This window comes from Pempheris klunzingeri, chromosome 17, assembly GCF_042242105.1.
Source record: "Pempheris klunzingeri isolate RE-2024b chromosome 17, fPemKlu1.hap1, whole genome shotgun sequence".
Taxonomy (NCBI): domain Eukaryota; kingdom Metazoa; phylum Chordata; class Actinopteri; order Acropomatiformes; family Pempheridae; genus Pempheris; species Pempheris klunzingeri.
In genome coordinates, this window is record NC_092028.1 from 8,680,664 (window position 1) to 8,703,208 (window position 22,545).

Sequence of the window (22,545 nt, forward strand, 5' to 3'; positions counted from 1 at the left end):
GTTAAAAAATCTGGAGGAGGTTGGACAGAGAAACAACACAAGTTAGATTTTGCAGATGGAAGACAGGGTCAAATTCACTGATATGTGCTCTTCTCTCTCTAATTGTCTTCATGGCCACAGAATATGTCCATTCACTGTATACTGTATGTAGGGTAGATGCAGGCTATACAGGCTGGGTTTATGAAAAGGCATAAAATATTCCAAATAAAATGTTCTCTGCTATCTAAGAATTGAATTTAAGGATAAAGTCTGACATTTTGGGCTAATGCATTTCTTTTGTGGGAGAGTTGGATGAGCAGATTTAAACCCCTCTTGTGTCTGAGCAGACATTCAACAACAGCATCAGGTTCAGGAAGTTATCAAAGCAGTGGGATGTACAGTCACTTATACACTGCTACATAATCAAGCCAAGTCCTTGCATGGGAAAGAAAGGCTGATGGGAATGTGTTAGTTTGCAGGTATGTGGTCAGAAATTAAAGTACTGGTGCATTTGTAAATGACTGTTTGGTACATACGTTCATGTTCTTCTCAGAACTCTCAGAAAAAGTTTGGCGATCCTTTTACTTTTCACCTGGTGTCACCAGCAGGTCAAATGACAAAGTTGTGTAATACTTTGGTTTATGACCAAATACCTGCAAAACAAATGCCATTCCCATCAGCCTCAGTTGTTTGAGGGCAAATAGAACACAGAGGGCGTCTTTATTAAATGTGCCTCAGATAACGTGTGCTAACTGTAATGGATCACATCACTGGGCACTGCTTTGCACATTACAAATTCTTCATAGGTCCACTTGCACATTCTTGCACAAAACTTTACGGCTTGCAGAACTTGCATTGTCTTTGCATATACCTCTATTTCTATATACTCCTATATCTCATACTTACTATGCTTACTGTTGCACCAACATACCAAGGCATATTCTTTGTATGTGAACTTGGCAATAAGTCTGACTCTGATTCTCACTCTGACATGACACGTGTAGCTAATATAGCCTAATAAAACTAAATTGAGCCAATAAGAGGAGGAGAGATGAGCACAGTGTTTATTCCCTCTGCCTGTGCCTTCCCTGGCAGCTGAATAAATCTCTGCAGCTCCTCTGTAAAGCAAAGAGAGAGGGCCATAGAAACAGGGCCAGGGAGAGATGAGAAAGGAGGCGGGAGGGCACCGCGCTCCTGGTCCGCCCCCAACTTGCAGCACGAGCCATTTAGCGGTACAAGCTGGGCCAGCTGTAGAGCGCGCGGGCGCGTGTACGCACCCCGCCCCCCCCCTACCCCTGCCCCCACGCGGAGAAAACCATTACCAAATACAGAGCCCGAGCGCACGCGGAGCGATGGCTGCAGCTGCAGCTGCAGTTCTGGATTGTGTTTACGACGCAGAGCACGAGAGCGGCACAGCCTCGGGAGAAACGGACAACGCGCGCACCCGATTTCTAAACGCACGATCTTTTACGCGCAGCGGCTCCCATTGAGCCCGCGAGGCTGCTCGCCACATCAGTCCGTTTGACGTCTCTCTCTCTCTCCCTCCGAGAGGATCCTTCCGTTCGGTTAATCGTCGTTGTGGAGCGCAGCTGCCGGGGGTGGGGGGGACCGATCAGCCTCCAGCCTCACACATGAGGAGCGCGCGCAAGCCGTGGACACGAGACCATTCATCTCCACCGTCAAGACATCACGCACGCGACGCCAACGCGGTGTTAGTGGAATCCAGAAGGGCCCGGTAGCCCCCCGGTCCCGTCCACATCCTGTGGCGCTGCACATAAGCGGGAGGTGGGGGGAACCCAAGAGCATCCCTCCATCCCACCCAGTCTATCCCTCCCTCTCTCTCTCCCTCTCCTTCTCTCTCTCTGCCTCTTTCACCCCCATCATATGCCAGAGCTATAGGGGGTGGGGGGGTCTCATCTTGCCAGGGACCAGGGGGGAGGAGGCAGGCAAGGCTGTCCGTGGCCGCGGTAGACGCACCCGCGGCGTGCTGAGGCTGGGCTGAAGCGCCGCTGTGTCGGAGGATGCTGCGGGAGTAGAGCGGCTCCGAGCGGAAGATGGGGAAGGACCAGGAACTGCTGCAGGCGGTGAAGACCGAGGACCTGCTCACCGTGCAGAAGCTGCTGCAAAGGCCCCGGCCAGGGAAAGCAAGTAAGATATTCTCTTCTATTCTATTCGTTTCTATCCTATTGGAAACTGCACTGAGAAGATGATAACACAGATATCTATTATCGTATAAACCTCCCCCTTGACGGCTGTGTAAGACTTCTTCTCACATACCATTGCTGGCTGCTGGCTACTATTAGGCCTGACTGATGGTGTCTACGTGTGTGCATGTGTGTGATTGAGAAAGGAGATGGAGAGAGCAAGGGAGAGAGAGGAGGGGTTGCATGCATCAGGGTGTATCAGAGAAGATTAGTGGTGTGATTGGAGACTGACAGCCCATCTTGAGACCCCTGTCTGAGTGCACTGCAGCAGAGAGAGAGAGAGAGAGAGCGCGACACAGAGAGGGTGGGCGGGTGACTGGGCGGGAGAGGTACAGGTGGGGGGAGAGAGTTGTGGTTTTGGATGACTGTCACAATTGAGAGATGGTGCCAATGGTTCTGTGATTGTTGAGGTACAACATGGGGGCATACAGGGATTCAGCATATATGGTATGGTTAAACCCACTGTGTGTGTGTGTGTGAAGTGAGGAGTAAAAGCTGATTTCTATTCTACTCTATTCTATTCTATTGTTCCCTGTGATCAGCGCTTCTCACTGTTTATTTTCTGCAGGCAATATAACACTACAATATCCAACAATGTTTCACTTCCACAGCCCACTCTGATGTGTGGGCAATACAGAGCGAAGCCAGAGAGAGCTGCAGATAGATCATTCTGTAGAGGCTGCTTCTACTGACAAATAACTGGCTGACTACACTTATCCACAGACAGGGGCGGACGTTAAAGGGGCCCAACTGAATGCAACCGCAGATAGGATTTAATTTAATATTTAAGCTTTGACACAGTGAGTAATTCAGTTTAAAAAAGCAAATCCTCCCCTTTTTTTTACTGCTAGATTAGCTCCAGTCCACGCGTCATGTGATCGGCTCCCCCCCCAACGATCCGGTCGCTCGGAGCTGTTGCAGTCAGGCAGGTTTTCAGCATCTGACCTGGTGTTGACACTGGGAGGGCTCCGAGCAGCAGGTGGGCCTCATTTGAATAAAAGGAGCCGGGTGTTGATGACAAATAATGGTCCAGAGTTCTGTTTTTTCCTGTGCGTGATGACTTAATAATTCCAGTTTGAATTACAGAGCAGAACCGGAGCGTTATTCTTATTCTAAACGTTGCATATTTGAGCAAAAATCATCGACACTGAATGAAATTCTCCGCTTTGAGGAGCTCATTCGACAGACCTCGACGTGTGTTTTCAATTATTCTAGCTAATTAGACACCTGTTATGGGCCTTTGATGGAATCCTTAATGCACTCATAAAAGACTCAATGCTGGTTCAGTGCTGGTGTCCTGGTTTAGCTGAAATACTCAATCTTTCTTTCTTTCCAGAACACGAGTAAGGGTGGAAACGTATTAGAGAAAACACAGAAGAAGAGTGAACGCATAATTTTTTATAGGTAGACAGCAGATCTTCCTCACTTTAATGCATTTCTGGGTGACACTGTGGACGTTTCACTTATACGCTGCTATGCCACTGCTTTGACGACAAAGCTCACCGTGCAGGTCTCGGCGAAGTGCAGCACATGGCCCCAAAACAGTTTGTAGGAATCAGTGGGGCGCACCGCATGCTGCTAGGCGCCGGCCACAGTGGAGCAGAGCACATACAGGAAACCCCCCGGATTAAAGACCTGCAGACTGTGTTGTGCAAAATACAGAGATCCCTTGACTAAAAAAGGACTTGGAAGGGGCCAGCATATTCAGGTAGTGCTCAAAATAGTGTCTGTTGAACTCACTGGAGTGCATTATGTACAAGAGCACATCACAAAATAACCTTTAGGCTACAGTGAAGTGCACTTCAGTTGGAAGCCCCTCTCAGACTGTTTAGTACATCAGATACAGAGGAAAGGTAAGCCCTTAAATACAGTTTTATAGGCAACAACCTGTTGTTTGCAGCACGCACGAAAAAGTGAGTGGCAATGCTCAGTGTGCTGCAGTGCATACACAAGGAGATTAAAACAGTGTAGCAACAGCATGCACTGCATGCTGCTTCTTAACAAAAAGAAGTTGCTCTATGTTTATTATAATGCGTACATTTTAATTGTTGTACAGTATAATATTCTTATGCTGCTGCAATAAAATAATCCCTGAAGGAATTATTTATGTGTCCAATTAGAAACAGTCTTGTCAAAACAAAACCTTTGAGCTCTATTGAAAAGTCTAACACACTCTATTAGTTTTGTTACAGTGCATTGCCTTGTGACATGAAGGCAGTGGTGGAAAGTAACTACAGTGAGTGCACCTTCTTAAGCATTGTGGGTGATCTATAAAAGATTTAGAGCAAGAATATAGCATGAAATCACTTGTTGGTGTATAAAGATACAGTGGAGTAATGGCGGCCTGAGCCATGAATCGTGCAGTGAGCGTTCCCACACAGCACAGCGGAACGGAGCCTAAAAACAAGTCGGATTCAGCCAAACAGCCAAGCTATCACAGTAGCACAGAAGCTAAGACAAGTGGCGTGTGTGCAGAGCGGATGAAAGACCCGGCCGAGGAGCCGTGAGGGGCATTTGTTTAGGTCTGAGAAGCTGTAATTTCGCATCATGGACCTTTAAGTACAATTCTGAGGTGCTTTTGCTTTACTTGAGTATATCTTTTCTACTTTACACCTCTACTTCTTTACTACACCACTGCATGTCAGAGGGAATTATGGTCCTTTTTTACTCCTGCAGTTTCTAGTTATTTTACAGATGAAGATTTTACATCAAACGCAGACATGTAAGCCTATAAAATACTAATGAAACCCAGTGTTCCCCAGTCTTTGTGCGGCAGAGCTTTTTTTCTTTCTTTTTTTTCTTTCTATCTCATAAATCATCTCATGACCCCTCATATTAATCATATGACCATTTGGAGGGGTTTGACCAGAAACCTAAAACAGAAAAATGCCGCTTACACATTGATGAATCAGTTGTAACAATTTAACAGAACGTGCAGAATAAGAACTTACCTCTGGTACTCTGTTCTTTAACTTCCAGTGGATTTTAAATGCAGGACTTTTACTGTAATGGAGTATTTTTACACTGTGGTATTAATACATTTACTAAAGTAAAGATTTAAGTACTTCTTCCACCACTGCAAAAGGGTTGGACACAATAACTGGATGACCTTACTATGTAATATAATTTGAGGCAAAAACTACAATACAGTGGACTCAACACAGTTCATTTACATGTAATTTTATATTTAGGCAGATTTGACATGATTCCAGTATTTTCCGGGCCAACAAAAGAACTGAATAAAGGACTGAGAATGTGTCCACCAGAGTTATTTATGTTCAGTATTCATGTTCAGAAAAACAACAATGGCATTCACAAAAGCAGTATTAATGACAGGTCGGCTGTATTGTATTGTCAGGTGTTCCTTTTCCTTCATCTACTCCCTGTGAACTTGTATTTAATCGAGCAGCATGCAGGCAGGCATGTTGGACAATCAATCATTCATCTGGCATCTAATGACACAGGCCACCATCAGTCCTCTATACACACTCAATCACTTGTCATCATTGTCTCATCATTGGCTGACTCCAACATTTTATGACTCCATCTTTGAATTTGTCCTTCTATAACTTACACTTATGCAGGGTGTGATGCACTGTCAGGCCGAAACGAGTGTGTTTGAACACAGGATCAAGGTCTACCCCTGCCCTTAGTGTCTCTCCTTCTCTCTTTCAAATCCTGTCAGTCTGCAAAGCCCCGTCTCTCTGACATTACAGGGAATTGTATCATTTGCATATTGACAGCTGACCAGCTACCGCAGAAACTGCTTCATGCTTAGCAAACATGCTTTGTGAATTTTCATCTGTGGATGTCAAACACGAGATAAACCGGGTATCTCTCAATTCCTGAAAGCTGAGCGTCTTGACAGGGTGTCTGCAGGTCACTAATATTACATGAGGCGGACGGTGGGCCAGTCTTTGAGCAAAAAAACACAAACAGGGCAGATAGAAGCAGCCAGGCAATAATGACAGAGTGGAGCTGAGAGTCCCAGACAAACAGCAGGGAAGTGTAACACTAGGCTGATGTTAACACAGTCCTGTTTGTCATCTTGCATTAAACACAAACCTCACAGGACAGCTGTGTGTGTCTGTGTGTGTGTGTGTGTGTGTGTGTGTGTGTGTGTGTGTCTGTGTCTGTGTGTGTGTGGTTTGTGGTGGTAATGGGTGGATGTGTGGTTGAATAGTATGAGCACAGAGGTGTATATGTACGTGAAGGAGAAGGTAAGATGTGGTTTTGGTGTGTGTGTGTGTGTGTGTGTCTGGAAAAGGCTCTGCACTGCTGCAACTCATTTACTCCTACTCAGGCCAGACATACAGTCTGCACAAATTCACCTGCACCGCAGACACACACATTAACACACGCAGAACGACACACACACATGCAGACACATCTGGCACCATCTGGAGGGTCATCATCAGTTTGCTGTCAACGTCCCCTCTGCACAGATGAGGTTGTGTGTGTGTGTGTGCATAGAGCAGACCTTGAATGTGACTTGAGGTCTGTGTTTGTTAAAGGGCTGTTTCAGCATTTGTGTGTCAAAGCCGGTGGCGTAATCTGTATTGATGGTTGTTTATAGTGTGTCATTAAAGTGTGTGTGTGTGTGTGTGTGTGTGTGTGCGCACTGAGGAATCAGTCAAATGATTAGGCTTCAACCTCTGGCACAATAACCGCCCCCGTCTCTCTCTGTTTACTGCCATGACAGACTGACACATGCTTCCGTCACTACACAAGACTATCTGCCTTCCTTTTCTCTCTTTGAAGCTCGGAGAGATACTAATGCTCCACACTAGATACCACTCTGCCCCCCCCCCCCCCCCCCCCCCTCCATCTTTCTGTGTTGATATGCAAGGCTGGCAGAGGAGTCGAGCAGATGATTGCATCCACACCAGTGCACATTGACAAAGGAGCAGGCAGGCAGGCAGAGAGGAAGCTTCACATACTGTCAGCCAGAGTCTTCATATTGGTTAACTGTGCTCTGTCTGCTACTATATGCTTTGGTGACAGAAACACGGTGTGAAGAAAGTTGTTTTCTGCAGTTTTTTGTTTTTTTTTAATTATTGTGCCTACTCTTAGAACATATGCGGCATAGTGCCTGGGGTGCTAGCTTTTTGTGCTGCAGTACTGTTCTAAACTGTTGGAATAGAACAAAACAAATCTGGTCATATGACTCCAGCTCATGTTTCAGCTTCAATTAAATGATTGTATGTTTAACTTTTAGATCCTTAAGTATTACATTTCTATAAAATAAAGAAACTTGCACACGATAGATTAAAAAAAGGTAAAAATCGAAGCATTTAGAGGCCAAGATATTTTCATATTTTAATGTGAGTGTGAGGTCCCTACCCAAGATAATGTGACATCATCATTATTTTCTCAAACTTCATCACTCACCTCTCTGGAGACATTAGAGAATTATCAGAGGATAATCTCTTTTTCCACAGCGCGTTATCAAACCTGATGAATGTGAGTCCAATACTCACCGTCTTTTTGCTCTGTTTTGGTCTATTTTCCTGAGGGAAATATCGGGCTCTGTAGCTGCTAATGCTCCACATGTTCTGGTCTTTTGTCTGATTGCTGTTTTTTTTTAGCTTTTTTTGGTTAAAAAACAAACAAACATCTACCTGCTGTGAAAACGATGCAATGAGAGCCATGACACTCAGTCAAATCAGTAAAGTTTTGGCCCCAAAGTCTGAAACAATGAGCTGAAAGAGGCTAAAATGAGCTGAAAGAAAACACTTTGTCATTTGATCCACTGTTATTATGAAAATATTAATCATATCTGCTTTAAGTAAAAGTGAGCCCGCATTCAAATTGTTACTCAAGCAAAGTTATTGAAGTATTAATAGCAAAGTGTATTCTAAGCATCAAAAATAAAAGTAGTGAGTATGAGGGTAGTATGTCCCCAGTCAGTCCTGTGCTATCACCTTTAATATTTTTGGATTGTTATTACTGATGCAGTAACATATACCTGGCATGAAGCTAATTCTAACTGCTTTATATACCATTGGGTGTATTCTATAACAATATACCATATTTTCCAAGGTGGTATTCTTTTCTAAAAATGAGTCTAAGCTGATATGTGTTGCATTTGAAATATTAATCTTAAGAGTAGCCCAACGAGTAACAAAAGCTGTCAGACAAAAGCACGCAGCACACCTTGAGCACTAGTGACTTGAACTTAAAACCCCCAAAATGTGTATTTTTGATGAGTTTCGTGCCAGATCCAGTTCAGATCTCCTGCTCTGCTTTCCAGCGTTGATCTGTACGACACTAGTTGGCCCTTCAGACGAGATGAAGTGTAAATGATATGATGAAAGAGTTTGCTGTCATGTCATCTCAGAGGGTCTTGAACATATCATGCACAATGTCTGGGTTTTATTCCAGCATGTTAAGCAGTAAGAAAAGAAAAAAATGGCTTTTGTTCCTAATAACTGTGTTAGTTTATTCATTAACCTGCATTTAAATAATAGGTCAATAAAAATGTGTGGAAACTCAAGTGTGCTCAAAGCTGTTGGTTTATAAATATATTAATATATTGAGACTAAGAGAGAGAAGGGAGCAAATATGCAAACACAGTTTTATTGATTCTAAAATGGATTATAAATTATTATATTGAGACAGAGTCGAGCATTGGCAGGCTGAGTTTCCTGCATTTTCCTCCAAAACATCATCACTCACCTCTCTGCTGACTGCCTCCATGATTGAATTACAGAACAGATGGAGAGAGAGAGAGAGAGAGAGAGAGAGAGAGAGAGAGAGAGGTGGATGGATATTTTTGCTTTGAGGCAAAAGGAAGAGAGAGTAGAAGAAGAAATAGGGAGAGGGAGAGATATGTTGTAGTGAGAAGGGGAGGGGAGGATGGTTTTTGATGAGTGGGTGGGACGGATGAAGGAGGGGTGATTATAGGCTGAAAAAAATGAAATAACAAGGGAACAGAGGGATAGCTGAGCGGCGTCATTTCCACCTCACTTTTATTGCCGACTGCTGCGCACACACCTCCTCGTCACTCTCTCTTTCACACACACACACACACACACACACACACACACACACACACACACACACACACACACTTGCTCATCTGCACGATGCACTGCACCAAAAATAACATCCGTAGAGTTTAATGGGTCAGTGGCAAGTTCAGGGAGAACGGGAGAGCAAAGGAGAGGTGAGTAGATGGAAGGAAAGGAAAGGCTTGGATGTGGAGGAAGGACAGGAAAAGGACAGGACGGGAAAAGAAAGCAAAGCACTAAAAGGAAAGGAAAAAAGTAGGGGAAATGTTGGAAAGGACATGATAAGAGAGGAGGAGCACGATGTGATATGATGATTCATAGTGAATACCAGCACATGTATTCTATTCTATTCCATTCTATTCAAGCTACAGTGCAGATTAACAGGATGAGAGGGGAAGGCTAGTGAGTGGTTTAGTCTGGATATAAAGACCACCCACAAAATGAGAAGGGCAGCGGGGTGGGACCTCCCGTGCTCAATCAGCACCGATTGTAGAGCTGGCATTAACTACCTACTGTACTGGCTTATACACACACACACACACACCAGCATACACACACATGAAAAACACAATTGCCCCCCACCATCATAGGACTGGCACAGAGGGGTACAGAATCTGTTGGAATTTACATTATTAGTGCGAGTGTTAAAATTGTTACGGTGGAAGTCAAGCATTGTAGACAGGTTGTCACACTCACACACACACACACGCTATAATGTGCTCGCAAAATCCTCTGCAGACACGAGAGTTGGATCTCAAAGATATGAGAGAGAAAAAAGACACAACAGACAGCTGAGCCGTGTCATTTGAGAATTGTTATGTAACTAATAATACAGTAGCTGTATGCATGTGTAGGTGTGTGTTAGCTTGCAAAGGTGTGTGTGTGTGTGTGTGTGTGCGTGTATATGTGTGTCTCCTCAAGAGACACACAGCAGACTGCGACTGTGCTTCTACGTTGCCTTGCAGGATTTTTCCACTCGTGCCCTGAAATCACAACATTTAGTGTGCTCTTACTGCTCCACGTGAATGTTTGAGCTGCTAATGAAGGCAGGAAATTATGCATTTTTTCAGACTCAACTCCTAAACTTAAACTAACACGGTCCGGACAAGGTTTTACTTTACTCCAAATGACGACCTTTTAGAAGTGTTCCGCCCTTCACCCGCTCTGAATACATTCAGCATCGCCTTGGGACTTTGTGAATGAATGCTGGTGCTCTTGCTATGCGAGTGGCCACTAAAAACAGGGCTGTGACACAGTTTGGGTCCACAACTTGGGAAAATGTGTCATACACACTCTTAGGTCTTTAGAATTTGGGGGCTTAAATTTGGTATGAAATGTACTCAGAGCTTTGTTTTAAAAAAAATCTGAGTTAAAAATGTTCTCTGTCTAAACTGATTGATCTACCTCTATAAAAAGCTTGATTTTACCGAGGGCTGCTCCCACATGAGGTACATCCCCTCTCTGAGTCTGCAGCCGAAAGTCAGCCAGATGTAATAGGTTTTGTTAAAGCTACAGTAGAAAAAATGATGTTTCATTTTGTAAGTTAAAAATACAAACCACAAAGGAGGGACAATGTTATCCTGGGTTGAAATAAATGAACAAAATGTTCAGTCTGGTTATTCCAACACATCCAGAATCATAACTTTGTCGTTAACAGGCCGCAGGCTTTGTGTGTGTGCGCTTGTACAATGTATATTTTGAAGGTTCGGTTTTGTATTTCTCTGTAATGTAGCACAGTATTAACAGTGTTACTTACAACAGTCTTTCTCAGCCCTGGAACTCAAACCATTTTCTTATGTGCCAAAAAAAAAAAAAAATTAAATAATTCAGTTATTATTGGAAGCGCATGGCGACGAGTCAAGTGATGTCTTTGGTCGGGGGGCACTCGTACTGTCCTCTAATACTACTGCATGCAGTAACATCACCATCTGGTGTAAGTCTTTCATAGCATATGCGTGTGTATGTGTGGCCATCCTCCTACAGGAGCCAGTGATCGGAGACCAGAATGGACTAGCCAGCAGGACAGATGTTGAGTCTGGCCCTTAGCACGTGTGTGTGTGTGTGTGTTTGTGTGTGTGTCCATATGTAGCTGTACATGTGTGATCCAGTGGTTTGGACAGATGTTTGATGTTGGCTCTCGGCCCACGCAGCTGCAGATTTGCGAAAGATTGCATGTAATATACCTGACCTCTAATACGTGCTTTTACAGTTTGTACTGTTTTTGTGTGTGTCAGTGCAAGTGTTGAGCAAGTTCATCCAGATTCAGCTTTTACAGTGCTTCACTTTTTGAAGGCCATTGCACACTACTTTGACCCATTTGTGATTCTTTTTTCCATATTTTGTCATCTTCTGCAACTCCGCTTCATTTGGATGCTTTCCATTTTGTAAAAGTCAGCACTGTGAAATCACGCTCTCACATATTAACCTGCTTCCTTTCCTTTAAACACCGCCCTGAATATTCATACATGTACTTTATAAGTATATTACACTGGGATCTGGGCAGTGATTTACCGTTGACCAGTGTGCAGCTTCATGGGATTTAGAAGGGTGCACAAAAAATACATTATTTTTGCTGAAAAGTGAATAAAAACTGATCAACGTGAACATATTTGTGCTGCTGCTTTCAAATAGCACTTGTCATTACATTACATGTGCACTGCTGTCGTTTTGAGCTACAGTAGCAGACAATTGTGCGTATGACGTCATTAGTGTTCTACCGGAGGTCACGATGACATCACTACTAAGTTTCAGTGAAACACTTTATAATGACATGACACCAGTGTTCTACTAGAGCTCACACATCATCACTAGAGTAACGATATCACTAGTATTCTATTACAATATATTGTAAATAGTTTACCGCCATTTCTGTTAACTCAACCTTGCATCTGTATAGTGGTTAAAGTTGTGTTATCATATCTTAGAAGCTACATCAGCGTCCATTGATAGTATATGTGCATAGCTGATGTTTAAAGCAGGATGTGAAGCTGCTGATGAAAGCCTCTCCTTCACCTCACTCATAAATATTTCAGACTTTCTTTGTGTAGTCTCTTTGACTGTGAAGAAGCCTCTCCTGCTGATTTGGAGGCAGATATCTGGGTCAGATTTATTTTCCAGGAAGCTTGAACTCCTCTGAAATATGTGTGTAGACTGATGGTGAGAGATGATCGGTGAACTTGTGACTGGAAGACTTTCAGAACATCTGAACCCAATCCTCAGGGCAGCTGGGAAAACTTGAGCATATTGAGTGAGCCTGAAGCCTCCATCCTCCCTGCTGAAAAAACTTGAAGGCAAATGAAATGATTGCTAGAGAATGGAAAGTTGCATTCAGAGTGACTCTTGCCCTCGGTGTTTTTAGCGTGTCACAGTTCTGTCTCTTTAAACTGAAATATCTCTGTCTGATAAGCCACCGCAGACCTCATGCTAGCACATGTGATCCACTGTGCACACACAAACACACACACACACACACACACACACATAAAGGGAGCAGACACAACATAAATCTAATACAGAGACACACACACACACACTCACACACACAATGATTAATCACTCTCTACTTATTCCAATCTCATCCAATTCTGGGATCTATCTCAGAGGATGAATCCTGCTGACTCTGGTGATCACCTGACTTCCTCTAGCGCCACCAGGGGATTCATACGCAAGAGGATAAGGGCCACATGTATTCGAGTTCTGACTTTCAACTCAAAATTCTGACTTTATTCTCAGATTTCTTGAGTTTGAAATCAGGATTCTGTGTTAGATATCAGAAGTCTTACTGTTATTAGTTTCTCAAAATGTAGGAGAAATAAACATTTTGAGCTGCTGGTGGCTCTAGATGGGGCGCCCCAAAGTTATTGCAGTTCATCCTCAATGCTATAAGGATGTGAAACTACAACGTGAAACTACATTCTCATTAGTTGGACTATGAAAACACCAAAGTAGGTGTAATTTTCCTCCCTAGTGCTGAATTGTAATAGGTCATTTTATGTAAAAAGGAAAAAGAAATGCAAAGACAAGCAAAATGACAAATGCTGCTAGAGAAAGTGCGTGTTGTCACATATTGTATGTTGCAGGGGCTGGTTACATATGCATTTGTTCCTGTGGTTGCACAGATCATAAATTCTGGAGGGCCTGTCGTTTGCGCTGCCTACCTCCATCTTTTTTCTCTCTACATCTCTGTTTCCTTCGTTCTCCTGCCACCACCCCACCCCCACCCCCCTGTTCGTCTCTGCCCGCCAAATGAATCAGTCTGGCTGGCAGTGTGCTGCTGTCAGGGAGCCGGTGAGGGTGATTAGTCATGTCGAACTGGGCCAGGATCTGGACGGCCCGAGCTGACAACAGGAAAGAAGGGATTCTGGAAGATTCCACCAAAGCAACAGCTGCCCCCTCCTCTTTTTTTTAAATCGCTTTGGTTGCACAAAGTTGTTTTTACATGCATTTGTCTATTAACCCACTCTAAATGCATTTATGTACATCTACAGTGTATGTGTATTTAGGGGAGATGGTAACTGACAGTTGGTCCACCACATTTCTCAACAATCAACTGATGAATTCCTGCAAAATGACATCCAACCAATTCATGATACCTCCTGAGCTTTTTGCTACAGACAGTCATGACTCATGAATGATAATTTCTTATCAGTTTGGTCATTCCAATCTAGTGTTTTATGACCAAATTGCCTGCAAAACTGACAGTCCTGTCAGCACGCCAGCCCTTTGACTTCAGTACTTTTCAGAAAATATTGATATGCTACTATGCTAAATTAAAATGTTGAGCAAGGTAAATATGAACATGTTAACACAGTCACTGTTAGCAGTAGCATGTTGACATTAGTATTTACCTCTAAGCATATATCAAAAGATTATTAAGATATCAATCAATCAATATATATCTTAAACAATCACTTTCTGTGTTTGGGTTTGATGTATAGAGCATGAAAAAGTTTAGTTACTTAGTTAGGATTTTCTAAAGTTGACATTTAGCATGAGCTTCAAAAACGTGAGCACACATGAGCTCCTCTGTGCAGCACGTGTGTTTATAGAGCTTTATGCCAACATCCGTGTTCACTTAGCTCACCTCCTTTGATCCCTTTGCTACGCTAGGTGTGTGTGTGTTAACTTGGGGCGAATCCGATGGTTGTTTTGTTGTTACTCAGCCAATGGAGGAGATGTAGTAACGTCTCTGAGCCAATGAGAACTGTTGTTTGTATGTTCTGGCTGATGGGCTGGTTGTATGCAGCTGTTCAGCACATGCAAAACATGTGGGTTTGGCTATGTATATATATATGTGTGTGTGTGTGTGTGTGTGAGACTGGTGCCAAACCCACTGTGGTTCTGGTCTCAGTTTTCTTTAACTTTTTTCCATCCCTCCCCCTCTTCTTCCTTTCTTATCTCTCCTTACTTCCTGCACTCACTCACTCTCTCTTCTTTCTTTCTCTTTTCCTTTCTCCCTCTTCCTGTGGCCATGGCAACAAGCACGCAGTGCCAGGCCAGGAAATTTCTGGATCACAGACCGTTATTCCAATTCAGCACTGCGGGGTCCAGTCAGACACTTTAGCCTCTGTGTGTGTGTGTGTGTGTGTGTGTGTGTGTGTGTGTGTGTGGTGTGTGTGTGTGTGTGTGTGTGTGTGTGTGTGTGTGTGTGTGTGTGTGTGTGTGTGTGTGTGTGTGTGTGTGTGTTGTAGCATGGGATTACACTATGATCTGACAATGCGGATTAGCACAGCAGACCTACTGGCCCACTGGCTATTATACATTATCCTTTTTTCTTTCTCTTTTTTCATTCACATCATCCCTCCATCTCTGTTTTCCCTCTTCTTATTTCTCACCTGCTTCTCTCATCCCTCTTTCTTCTCTCTTTCCTTCGCTCTTATTCTCCCCCGTCCCCTCTTATCCCTTCTCACCTTTCCTCTCACTCCATCCTTTCATTCATGCCCCCACATGCGCTCCCCCCATCCATCCTTTTCATCTCTGCATCCATCATCTTTCATCCATCCTTTTTATCCCCCCCTCCCTCTCTTCCCTCCTGATCTCTCTGTATGCCCCCCTCATTCTGCCCTTCTTCCCTCTGCTCGCCTCATTTGCCTTTTCCAGTTTAACTCTCATCCTGCTGTTCCTCCTCCCTCCCTTCCTTCCCTCCTTCCTCCTCACCTAACTCCCATCCTCTCGTCTTTCATTCATCCAGATCTCTTGCTCAACCCTCATGGGATTGGAGAAGAGAAATTCCCTTTCACATGCTTTTTTCCTAATCACTCTTGAACCTTTGTCTTTGTCTGTATCATCTCTTTTCCATTTCTTTCTTCTCTCCCTCTCTCTTCATCCCCACCCCCGTCACCCTAGTGGGGAAACCCTGGGCCCCCTCTGCGTGCTATGGTTGCAGGGCCAAATGCCAACACAGGGGGGATGGTGCTGGGTTGGTAGCAAAAGGGACAATGCTGTAGACCTTGTTCATTCTTACTTTCTTTCATGGGTTCCATTAGTTTCCTACAAAAGCAGCATTGCTGGTTGATATTATGGTGTCTCAAGCCCAGCCTGAGATGACCCTTATGATGTCCCCAGGGTCATCTAAGGCTGGGCTTGAGGCTTTACATCTTTAACAGAGACCCTGTGCTACAAACTAACTTAAAGATGCTGTCCAGTGTCATCATTGTAAATGTGGGATTTGGCATTTTTGGACCTATGCTAAGGACTAGATTTCAGAATTCAGAATAGATTTCACCTCTACTGCTTCGGTTTTGATCTTTTGACTCTTAATGAACATGCTAAGATGCTGGAATAGCCCTTTAATAACATTATGTTTAGTGTACTTCCCCATTTATACCTGATATTACAGAAATGTGCATCTTGGGAAAAAAGTGCATGTTAATGCATAATGCATTGCGAACTGAATGTGATCACATCTGGAGGTTTGGCAGCAGTGGCTGGCAAGTCTTCCCGCACAAAAATAATCTTAAAGCAATGCTTAACCCTTCCTCTGCAAAGGAAAAAGAAGTAGAGCCCATATAGCAGCTTTGCTTCCCATAGGAATGACCTGCCCACCTAACTAATTTGCATATTTAGACCAAGAAGCAAGCAGAATCAAGATAAAGAAAACACTTATCAATACCAGGTATAAATGCAAGGCCCATGGATAGAGTGTCAGTATCCAGATATAGACCATGTGTTAATAATAGTTGTAAGGAGATGGAAAGTTCAAACTCTGTGCTGTGCCATGCTATGCTGCAAGGCAGATGCTTCTGCTACATTGGTTATACCTTTAATACACCGGGAGAAACCTGCAATGCTAATAGAGCTCACGTGTGTGTGGCATAATTCCACTTTTTTTTTTTTAAACTTTGTTCTTGTTGAAGAAAATATCTTGTTACAAATGTTAAGAATTATCTGTTATACAAAGAATCAGGCAAATGGGCTCAGTGGGGAGACACAAGACAGACAGTGGCTGCAGACACAGGTACAATAAGGCCATTGTTCTCCATGTAACTCTACCACATGCAAACCACTCTGGTCCCCACGGTTTCTCCCCCTATGTCTCATTCACATACTCTCTCTCTCTCTCTCACACACACATCCAGTGCATACAGTTTCTAAACTCGTAAAATCACATCGGCGCGCTCAAAAAAAGCTCTCGACAGCACTGTAATGACAATCACACACACACTTTTTCTCTGTCATTGAACGGTCCAAAGCTTTCTGCCGGTTAGTGTGCGTCAATAGGAGAGATACAAAGAGACATTTAATAGGTTGACAATTCAGAGAGAGGGACAATGAAAGAAAGAGAGCAGTTGGGTGCCTGGTTTCAAAGATCTCGGTGCACTCTTTTAACTCAGGACATATCAGTTTAAAAGCCTGCTTTCTTTAACTGCTCCAGAGCCCAAATGAAAGAGTCAGTCTCTAAAGTACATAAAGTAGTTCTGAATGCAGTACACAACGGAAAGTATAAAAAAAAATCCTAAAATGATTTAGTATTTGGAATCAAAATCTCTTACGGACACTTTTATAGTGTTTTACTCAAGGATATTAAATTAAAACTAACCTCTTATGATTAAATAAATGTAATTGGATAGGGTGAAGATAGTTACAGGGCGGATTCTGGCTATGTGTATTTTTATATACACATCTCAGATGATTTACATGTTCTTCTTATTCACTTCATCCACTCCCAGAACTCTTTTCATATCAGTTATATAAAGCACGGGTAATGTAATAGCCTGCACCGACCCAGATCTCAAAGTGACCACCAGCAATACAATCTCAGCACTCCTCAGTCTGTCCATGTGGTCAGCGCACCACTTGGTGCAGACTACAATGTCTCAACAGTGATTGGATGGATTGCAATGAAGTTTGGTAAAGACATTCACCCAATGACTTTGGTGATCAGGTGAATTTTCCTCTAGTGGTTCAGCATTAAATGTCTCAACAACTATTGGGTGGATTGCCATGAATTTTGGCACAGATATTCATGTTCCCCAGAGGATGACTTGTAATAACTTTGGTGATCCCTTAATTGGCCGTCAACAGGCCAACATTTTAATTTGTCCACTGCTACGGTTTTTAAACAAGCACCTCTAAAACTAAGGACTTTCCCATCATCCTGAGCTGCACTTTGCGTTTCGCGCTAATTAGCAAATGTTAGCATGCTAATGTGATAAGCAAAGGTGGTGATAACACTAAACATTGCACTTGCTAATCATCAGCATGTTCCAGTAACATTTTAAGCACGTTAGCATTCAGCTCAAAGAACTTAAGCACGTCCTCACGGAGCAGCTGACATGCCTGCAGACTCTCTCCTTGTGATGTGCTCTGCTCTAACAGGTGTTTCAACACGGACTGTGCCTGAGACAGTTGCTTCTTTGTGAGTTAAATCGGAAAACTTGTTTCGTTTCACTTAAAATTCTAGTTCAGATTTTTTGAAGTGGGGTCGTATGAGGTCCTGATCCTGAGTTCGTTAGTGTATTACTTTCAGTAGATTGCAGTTGGCAGGCCCCCAGTTTGCAGAAGCAGATGGGAGTACCAGCGCGGACAGGAAGTAATGTAGTCAGCAGAAAAACCTAAAAAAAGGCACATCTAAAAAAGAGATTATGGACCCCGTCAACAGCAGTAGATTTGCTTAAAAAAAAAATCCAAACTGTCCCTTTAAGTCAAAAGAGGTGAGCAGTGTATTATAGGCTTGGATTTGAGTGCTTATTGGAGGGGAAACAGAACTGAAAGTACTTTACCTGGACTACATCAACAGTTCTGTCCTTTATCTCTTTGAAGGAGAAACACAACCTCTGCTTGTTCTCGTTTTTCTTTCCCCCTTTAACTGTCTCACTCAGCGTGTAACTCTCTCTGAGGGTTAATCTATAGCGGTAAATTAGGGGGCTCCTGCTGACACTGCATGATATCAGTTCATTACATGCCCCAGTGGACTCTACATACAGTATTCTCTGGGCCTTTCACACCATCCTCTCTCCTCTCCTCTCCTCTCCTCTCCTCTGTGATGATACAAATACAGGCTATGGAAGCCTAGAAGTAGCGATTGCAACCGCAAAGTTGCTGTCATGGTTAAAAGTGATTTGAGAAATTACCTCCATCAAGTGCTGAGCAAGACCTTTAAACTACATGTATGTGTCCACTCAGCATGTTTTTTTTTTGTTTTTTTTAAAGGTATCTACAAGCATTTTTGCAAGTATGAAATGACCCTACTTATGAAAGTGAAACGGATAATGGAGGCAGAGGGAGAGGGGTAGAGCAGCATTATGCAGACTGAGATTCGGCCTGTTGGATCAGGTTCAGACCAGGGAGGGTTGGTGGTTCTGTGTCTGTGGGATTGGCTTCCTGTGATTGTAAATCTATCCGTTTGCTCTGTAATGGATGTGTATGTTTGTGTGTCTCTGTGTGAGGGAGAGAGAGATCCAGAGATCAGGGTGTGTCATCAAAATATCAGAGAAGGAGATGAAACTCTTTTGACCTGTTTGTTTTCTCTCTTGTTTTATATTCCAGACAGGCCTTTATCCCCCTATCCCCCTTTCCCCCCCCCTGTTTTAGAAGTGTGTTTTGTCAGATCTTTTAAACACATCTTCCTGTTTTCTCATCTGCTTCCATTTTAATTTGCTGCTAATGCTGTTTGTTATTCATGCAAACTCAACACTCCCTCTATGATTACCTCCTGTCTTGGCAGATCCAGCATAAAGTAAATTCCTCATCACTAATTCCGTCAGTGCAACAACAGATCTGTGCCATTCTCACTGCTCTGCCACTTCAAGCTTCTCCGCTTTGACAGAAATGCTGTTTTCATTCGCTAATTATTTCCAATTACCTTTGCTGATTTTTGATTGCTTTTAAGCTACTGACGAGGCAGCACTTCCTGCAGCTGTCACACATTAAAAGCCTTCTGGAGGCACAAGGGACATAATTCCATCCCTTTCTTGCAGGTCTTAGAGTGATGAAAAGAGCGACGACTGCAAACTGACTCTAAATCACAAAATTATTAGTAGACAAAGTTTTACTTTAGTTGGTATTATTTTTTTTTTACTAGACTAAAATCCAACTAGTATTGAAACGGTGTCAACTGATGTCTAATTTGGTTGTTTGGAGTCAGAGTGCAGGCATTTAACTTTCCATTCACATTGATTTCCAATACCCCTGCAGCCACATGTGATGAACATATAACTACACTCTTTCTTCAGACTTTTAGAGTGCATTAACAGCAACAAAAAGAACAGCGAAGCAGAAGCTCTCGGAAATAAAGAGGGGATTGAAACAGCATGTCTGTTAAAATAGATTCATAGAGCAGCAGAGTGGTGAGTGCGACTAAACTCTGTTGACGCACTGATTCATACTGTGGAAGTTTCCAGTACATTATGGGGAACTTATAAGCAAGTGTGTGCTTTACCTGGTCTGTTACATTGACCAGTTTATTTGAAATATTTGGGCTTATTTGAGGATTGGCGTTATGTGCATTTTGCACCTGTGTGTCATTATCTTGTTTTTAGCCACACTAATGGAAATATATGCAGCTTATAGGGGTAGCAATGTTGGTTGGTTTTGGTTTGGTTTAGATAAAAATACCTCAGCTACTATTGGGTGATTAGCAGTGGAATTTTGGACAGGCATTCATGGTCCCAATCGATGGATCCTACTAACTTTGGTGATCCCCTGACTTTCCCCCTTAGCGCCACCTGAATCTTTACTTTTGAAATCTCGAATTGTTGGGTTTTTCTTAATTAAATTCATGTATATTCATGAATAATTAATTATTCATGTTCTTTATCAAAAGAAAAATGATACGATTAATCATTTTTTCAAACTCAGACTCATCATTATGAGCCAAGGCCAATGAGTCTGAGTTTTAAAAAATAATGACTTTTGAATGAAATGTCTCAACAACAACTGGATGAACTGCGATTAAACTCACACTTTTGATCTGGTGGCACCATCAGGTCAAAATTTTAACTTTAAATTGTGGAAATATCTGTCAAACTCATTACATTCCTATTGGCCTCAGCTGTACTCTGTGTGTAGTGCTAATTGTCAAATACAAATTAGCGTGTTAACAAGCATGTCAACAATTAGCATGTCAGATGGAGAACAAGGTAAACATCATACATGATAGCATTCAGTTCATCACTCTACTTACTACTTACTAAAGCACAGCCTCACAAAGACGCGAGCATGGCTGGAATTCTTGTTGCTACCACTCCTCCGAAGACCATAACTCCTGAAACAAAATTCTTAACTTCCTGCTTGTCTCTGCAACTCTTTTTTCTACCCCTCCCTTCTAACCTCATTTTAACTCCATGAGACTTTGGCTGATTTTGTCTTTTTAGGGCTGCTTCTGATATTTTTAGGTTGAAGCATCATGCGACAGGGTCTCAGTCCTGAAAGGCTCATTTTTATGGTGGCTGGTGTCAAACATCCAAAACATCAGTGTCAGTCGGAGTGCCAGCCCTCTCAGTGCTATTCGTGTTATTTTACTGTAATTGAAATTAAGTCACAAAACACTTGTGGTAATTATTTATTGACATTTAAACGCAACACAGCAGCTTTAATAAAGCATCAATGTTTAGCCGATCTATCAGTGAACGCTTTAATCTCCGCTTGCCTTCTCATCTGCTGCCATCATTCCGTCCTTCCTCCTTTCATTCATCCATGTCTTCCTCCGTTCCTTCTTACTCCCCTCCTTCAATCTTCATCTATCCATTTGTGTCCCTGTTTCCCAGCAGTCAGACAGAAATAGCCCTATGTGTACCACTAGTCAACTGGAATAGATCCATACCAGGACTTCACTCTGTGTGTGTGTGTGTGTACATTTGTGTTGCTGCACATTGCGCGCACACACACACACACACACACACACACACACACACACACACACACACACTGGGTAAGACTTTCTCCCAGGGCGTCTCTGCTAGAACCTGACATTTACACTCTGAGAAGGTTGCACCATCTTGCACATCAAAGCCGTCCTAAACTTGGCCTTTCTCTTGGTCTCTCTCTATCTCTCTCTCACTCTCTCCCACATGTCCTGTTAATTTTAACATCAGATGTTTTCTATTTTGAGAAGACTATTTTTGTATTAAAATATTAAGGTCAATTGTTGTTCCTCGATGCCTTGATATGTCTGCACTCTTATTTTGCTGTTATATAAATCACCCTTTGTGCCCTCAAAAGTAGCTTTTGGAAAAAAAAACAGCAACATTAATAGATCTTTCCATTTGTACTTTGCAGGTTATTGTGCCTGTGTCTCCTAAATTCTTTGAATCATTTTATGATTTTATACCAAGACTAGATTACCAACTGGGCAAAGTGACCCCAGGACCTCAGGGATCCCAAAGGTTCATAGGTGTTGTCCTCCCTCCCACCCACCTTACTCCCCTGAATCACATTTATTTTACGTTGCAGAATACTGTATCTAAGTTTTAATCAATTATTACTGTCCAGTAATCCAATGCAATCTAGATAACACTCTACCTTTATTATTACATCTAGCAACAACTAAAATGATACATCTTACAGTCCACATATACAAATATAGTATTTTGTACAAACATCCAAGTATTTCTTTCTATCTATCTATCTATCTATCTATCTATCTATCTATCTATCTATCTATCTATCTATCTATCTATCTATCTATCTATCTATCTATCTAATAGATATATTAGGCTATTTAAGGAGAACCTTTACTTGGATGTCCCTAACCAAATAGACTAGGAGATTCATTAAAAAATATTTCTGAATATTGAATGATAAATTCAATATTAATATATTCCTATATATTGAATAATTAAGCAATTGTTCACCTGTTTTTTTGCCAAACTTCCATCTCTCATGTCATGTACAGGCATTACAGTTGGTGT

At 42.5% G+C, this 22,545-nt stretch overlaps 1 protein-coding gene across 1 annotated transcript in view; it reads left to right on the plus strand.

Annotated features, from left to right (window-relative positions):
* Positions 1 to 2,033: 2,033 nt before the first annotated feature.
* caskin1 (CASK interacting protein 1) overlaps positions 2,034 to 22,545 on the plus strand; it is an 87,193-nt gene continuing 66,681 nt past the window's right edge. The window contains exon 1 of the mRNA XM_070847675.1: positions 2,034 to 2,127. Coding sequence (XP_070703776.1) covers positions 2,034 to 2,127 — 94 coding nt within the window. The remainder of the gene's footprint in view (positions 2,128 to 22,545) is intronic.